This window comes from Bison bison, unplaced genomic scaffold, assembly GCF_000754665.1.
Source record: "Bison bison bison isolate TAMUID 2011002044 unplaced genomic scaffold, Bison_UMD1.0 scf7180017864535, whole genome shotgun sequence".
In the NCBI taxonomy this organism is placed as follows: domain Eukaryota; kingdom Metazoa; phylum Chordata; class Mammalia; order Artiodactyla; family Bovidae; genus Bison; species Bison bison.
Window position 1 is genome coordinate 7,105,528 of NW_011495084.1, and position 5,832 is coordinate 7,111,359.

The 5,832-nt window shown below is 34.9% G+C and overlaps 1 protein-coding gene across 1 annotated transcript in view; it reads left to right on the plus strand.

Moving 5' to 3' along the window:
- Positions 1–287: 287 nt before the first annotated feature.
- NTS (neurotensin) overlaps positions 288–5,832 on the plus strand; it is an 11,812-nt gene continuing 6,267 nt past the window's right edge. The window contains exons 1-2 of the mRNA XM_010832042.1: positions 288–503; positions 2,229–2,290. Of these exons, the coding sequence (XP_010830344.1) occupies positions 431–503; positions 2,229–2,290 (135 nt within the window). The 5' untranslated portion in view covers positions 288–430. The remainder of the gene's footprint in view (positions 504–2,228; positions 2,291–5,832) is intronic.

Here is a 5,832-nt window from a genome sequence, read left to right on the forward strand (position 1 = left end):
ATCTTATGCCTCACGAAATCAGAATGACAACTTCTTAAAGAATGAGAGGAAATGGGGGAAAGAATAGTACTGGAAGTTCTTTTCCAGTATGCTCTATATGGAATTGCTTTTGAATGACTCCTTTTGTGCGTCATAATCTGGAGCAGCGGTGGCAATTAGGGAAGATGTCACTGTTCCTGGATGTTCAGAAGTGGGGGTGAAGTGTGAGGGGACAAAGGAAAAGGGGAGGAGGAAGTGGGGTGGGTTGGAGATGAAGGGTACATCGTGAAGAGATAATCTCTGTATACTCATGACATCATCTCCTGCATGTATATATAGGGAATGGTCAAAGCATCTCTCATAGTTCAGTACTTCCAAAGTCAGCTGTGCTAGAGAGCCCCCTTCAGCCTGTTCCTGACGTTTATGAACTTGGCTTGCTAGAAGGCTCAAGATGATGGCAGGAATGAAAATCCAGCTGGTGTGCATGATTCTTCTGGCTTTCAGCTCCTGGAGTCTGTGCTCAGGTAAGCTCAGCTGCATTTCACAACTCCCTGAAATGATATCTTTTTCTGTTTTTGCAATGTGTTGTTACTAATGCTAATGTATCTGGGGAGAAGAGTTTCTCCCTTATTCTGATTTGCTTTTTAGTGATAGAAACTGGATATTTTCTTTCTCTGTATTTATGATTACAAGAACTGAAAATTTTCCCTTCCCTTTTTAAATTTGCTAGGTAGTATAAGGGATTTCAATGAGACACTTCATGTTCCAGTTTGCAATGTAATCACTAGGAAAACAAAATGTAAAACTTAAATCAAGCTGATCTAATGAAAAGTACAGAAGTGGTGCCTGTCAAAATGCAAACTCATAATTCAAACTGATTGTATTTGAAATGTTTTATATCATTTTCATTCATTCTCTTAAGACATGGTGGCTTCTCCCTCTCAAGAATTATTTTCTTCATAGTGTGTGTATAAAGATAAAATAAATATTCATGTTTAATGAATCAACTGAATAAAGCATTATTTGTAGAAAATGATCTCTAGGAAAATACAAAAAAAATGCCAAGTTTTTTTTAAGAATATATTTTAAGTAACTTTTTTCTGTTACAAGTAGACATATTATGAAATTCACTATTTTCTTGAATGTCATTTAAGTTAATACATAATGTAACTAGAATAATATCATTCTTATATTGATAAAACTTATTTCCCTATAGTGTATTTTGCATGTAATAATTATGAAGAAATCATACATTGCTAAATATCTATCAATAGCTTACCTTGAAAATAAATTTCAAATTTTAGAGAGTAATATGAAATATAATGATTGCAGTATGCTCCAATTAATGTTTGAAAAATAATTGAATGATCACATCAAGGTGGGAAAAAAAAAACAAGGGATAAGTGTAGAAAAAATCATTTAACCTGTTTTATACTGTAATGTCATAAATATAACACTGAAATGTTTAATTCAAATTCCTGCTCTGGTTTTCATTATAGTGTCCCGTAGCTTTATTTCTATTACCTTATGTATTTTCCAAGTTTTTCTTCTCTGTGAAATATTCATTAGTGGAAACAAAGGATATTCTAAAAAATATCAGAAGTCCATTTTCAACACTCTTGTACATGTATTGGTGGACATCTCTACTTTTGCTTAAATGATTTTTTAATAGTCTGTGATAAAATTGCCAAGTACACATAATTCTAAATTGTTGCTTAATATAGAGAAACAAATCTTTCAAAGTGTGTTTTGTAAAATAGCATCTCAAATAAAATAAATCTCAGTGTCTTCCTTATTCCAAAATTATCAATAAGTAACTTCCTTTGGTTTTATCTTTAAAAAATGTCTTGTACTTACCTTTTCATTATCTTGCTTTGAAAATATCAATATATATACACTCTATGTATATGTAGACTACTGCCAGTAAAAATTAACCAGCATATTTGATGACATCTTTGTAGTATAATCAGGTTTTATTATCCTGAGATTCAGAGATTAAACAACTCCAAATCATCGAGAGCTCTCGGCATAAAATCATGTGCCTATTTTTGTAAAAGTGCTTCTATTGTTCTATTCTGTTAGCCTAAAATAAAACTATAATTTTTTAAATATTATTATAAGGAGAATAAATACATAGCAAAGACAATAAACTTCTAAGACAAAGTTTTCTGAGATTAATCTTAAATATTCAAATTATAATTATATGATATGTGGTTATATAGTAAACATGTGGTTTTGATTTTACTCAGATTCAGAAGAGGAAATGAAAGCGTTAGAAACAGATTTATTGACCAATATGCATACATCAAAGGTAACTTTTTCTTTCTTTCTAAACCAAAGACTGAAAACATATGAACTCTTGTTACAAACATGGTGTCCTCTTCTTATAGTAAGAGCTTCCCATTGAGACTGAAAAGCTCACTGGGAGGCATTTCCTTTTTGGGTAAACTGTTCCTTAAGTTCAAAGGACTTAAGGGTATCAATGTGACAGGGACAGAAGTTTAGTGATATCAATCACTACATTGCAAATTTAATTAAGTAGTCACATTTATGTGGAAATCTTCTCTCCATTTCAATCACATTGTATATGATGAAAGATACACTGACTTCAAGTTACATACATAAATGAAAATTAAGCGACATTTTTGCCTTTTGTTTTTGTATTGGGGAGAGTGAAATGAAGTTCCTAAAGTAAGAATGAAAGTTTGTGAAATCCATGAAAGAAATGTGACAGAAAGTAAAGAGCAAAGACCGGCAAACAGAAACTTGGAGATCTAAGCCTGCAACTGTGCTTGTGAACAGTCTGATCTTAAGCAAGGGGGCTAGTTAACAATGCTTGCCTTTGTATCCTCATTTTCAAATGTTGGGTGGGAGTTTATGATCTCCTAGTTGTTGTTGATTGGAGAAGGAAATGGCAAGCCACTCCAGTGTTGTTGCCTGGAGAATCCCAGGGACGGGGGAGCCTGGTGGGCTGCCATCTATGGGGTCGCACAGAGTCGGACACGACTAAAGCGATTTAGCAGCAGCAGCAGTTGTTGTTGATTAGTTGCTAAGTCATGTCCAATTCTTTTGTGACCCATAAGCTGTAGCCTGCCAGGCTCTTCTGTCCATGAGATTTGCCAGGCAAGAATACTGTAGTGGGACATTTACATGAAGTCCTCCTCTGGATTTAAATTCTCCCCATAACAGAAATGTTATTGGAACCTGCGTATTGTTTGTATTGAATCAGATAAAACTTTGTACTGGACCTTATTATTCCTCTCTTGGGATCTTGAAAGCAAGGTTTTTAGACTCCAGCCTATACCTAAGAATAAAACTCAATTAGAATATCCCCAGGTACCACGCTACTACACAATTTTGATTTACTCAGAATGAAATAATCAGAATATATCTAAATGTAGGGTTAGAGAACAGCGTTCCCAACCAAAAGATGCTTCTCAACAAAACAAAACGAAACCAAAAATCAAAAATATATTTTGAAGTGAGGCAGTCACCCTGTGTAATCACTGTTGTAACACGGGTCCCAAAGTTGAGGACTCCAGACTCCACAGATGCTGTGATTAGAAAGTAGATGTTCAGAATTCCTCCTGCCACCTCAGGTCTTCCCTAATTAGATGATGAAAGATATACTGGGCAGATGTCCAGGGCAATACCTCTAGCATGTAAGTAGAATTATGTTCAGTAGTGGATGTGAAGGGGAAATACCCATTTGTGTGTGTGTTTAGGATTGTGAGACATTATTATCCGAAAGCTAACAGACATATTTTCTACTATGGTCCTTAGAAGACATTTGGGTATTTCCACAATTGCCCAGATCCATAAAAGTTGAACACATTGAAACCAAATTCTACCATAACTTGTTAGACTTCCTATCACAAATGATCAAATTTTATTTAGTCATTAAAACTCAGTGACCAAGTATATTTAACTTTAAGAAAATGGATCCTTTGTTTAATATTCAATCAGAATAACCATGACTACAATCACTTCAATTCATAAATAGGAAGACAAGTGAAGTCAATAGTCTTATTTAAATAATGAAGCAGATTAGTATGCCTTAGTGTATTGGTAGAGATTTTACCTTTATGATTTCAAGTTTAATTGATAAATAAAGGTCCTAAGTAATCTCCAAAATGTGTTATGGTTTGAGGAGAGCTAGCTACTTTGCAAAAATGTGGGAGTGATTATGATTCCTTCCTTGATGAAGATACTGCAAGGGAAAAGCAATTCCAGTATATGGTGTGGTTTAGTTTTATTCTTAAGAAAAATACGTAGCAAAAGTGTAGACACAGTTATATATTTCTCTTTCATTCAGTTATGGAATATGTCTTTAAAACAGATCATGGAAGAAAATTTGAATCTCATTGCCTCTTTGAAATAAGGAAAATACAGACTACTATGAGGAAGCACTCAGAAGCATAATTATCCCAATTTTGGTGCTAAATGGGAACAAAAAGCTCATTTCTTGCTTTGTACAAAACTACTACCACTTATTTCTCTCTGATTCAATTCATGTTTGCTGTGGGTATTCTATGCAAATAAGAACTCGAAACTTTTGACCATTTTAAGCAAATTGCTGTATTTCAATTTTTAAAAGGATAGTATTATTAAGACTATTTATTATTTAATAATACTATTAATAATTCCATATTAAAAGCTTCCAAAACCTCCAGCTTTCCTCTTTCCGCTCTAAAGGTAAAATATGTGAGCAGTTTCAATTTTAAAGTAAAACTGTTTAGACACCAAAATGTAGCAACAGAAAGTCAAGAGAAATGGCAAAGTTTGACTAGAAGTGGAAGATAAAGGAATTTTTTCTCACAATAGAATTCTCTTCATTACTGATCCTAGTGCTTTGGTATAGTTTTATTAAGAAAGAGAACTATCCACAGTATGCAGAAAGGTCAAGTTCAACTCCAAATACAACAAAGACAAGTGTGGATTTCCAGCCAAGGAGCAGGGTTGGAGTGGGGGGTGGGGGGTCAGTGTATGGAAAATTACTAAGAGGAAAATCTAAATCTAGGAGGATTCTTGCTAGACTACTAAGCAGAATTCTAGGATGATCAGATACTAACAGTGAGGCATTTTTACGAACTTGACTCTGAAGGATTCTTGCTAAAATTGGCCTCAGTTGGATGAAGGACAAAGACCAAGGTCGGGACCTTGTCAGGAAGAGGGTTCAGGGGATCCTGACTCAGATTTCATCAAAGAGAGAGTCTTTGTCATTTTCTTGAGTAAACTATTTAAACCTCATAAGAAATGTTCTCAAATATTAATACCTGTCTATTTAGATACCGTATGGTTCAAAGTACTCTCTCTGCTGTGCTTCCAGAGTATGACAGGGGCTAAGGCGATATTAAATAGTACTGCTAAGTGTTATAGTGACTGTTTTAACTGGCAGAAGAGAGCAAGATGCTTTACTGTTTTCTCAACCAAAAATTAATCAGACAACAAAAGTCCTGACAAATAATTTATGAATAAAGCATTCTGTGGCTAATTAGTTTGAAGAGCATTGGATATTATCTTGGCACCATTGAACAGTTGGCTTCCCTGGGGGTTCAGATGGTAAAGAATGTGCCTGCAATGCAGGAGACCTGGGTCCAATCCCTGCGTGGGGAAGGTCCCCTGGAGAAGGGAATGGCTACCCACTCCAGTATTCCTGCCTGGAGAATTCCATGGACAGAGGAGCCTGGCTGGCTGCAATCCATGGGGCTGCAAGCAGTCAGACATGACTGAGTGACTAACATGCACACACACTGAAAAGTTTTAATGAATATTTGCAAGCAAAAAATTCTGGGGATACTAAATTCAAGAATCTTTTAAGTTTCCTTTAAACTCAAGTTTTTCAATTTACTT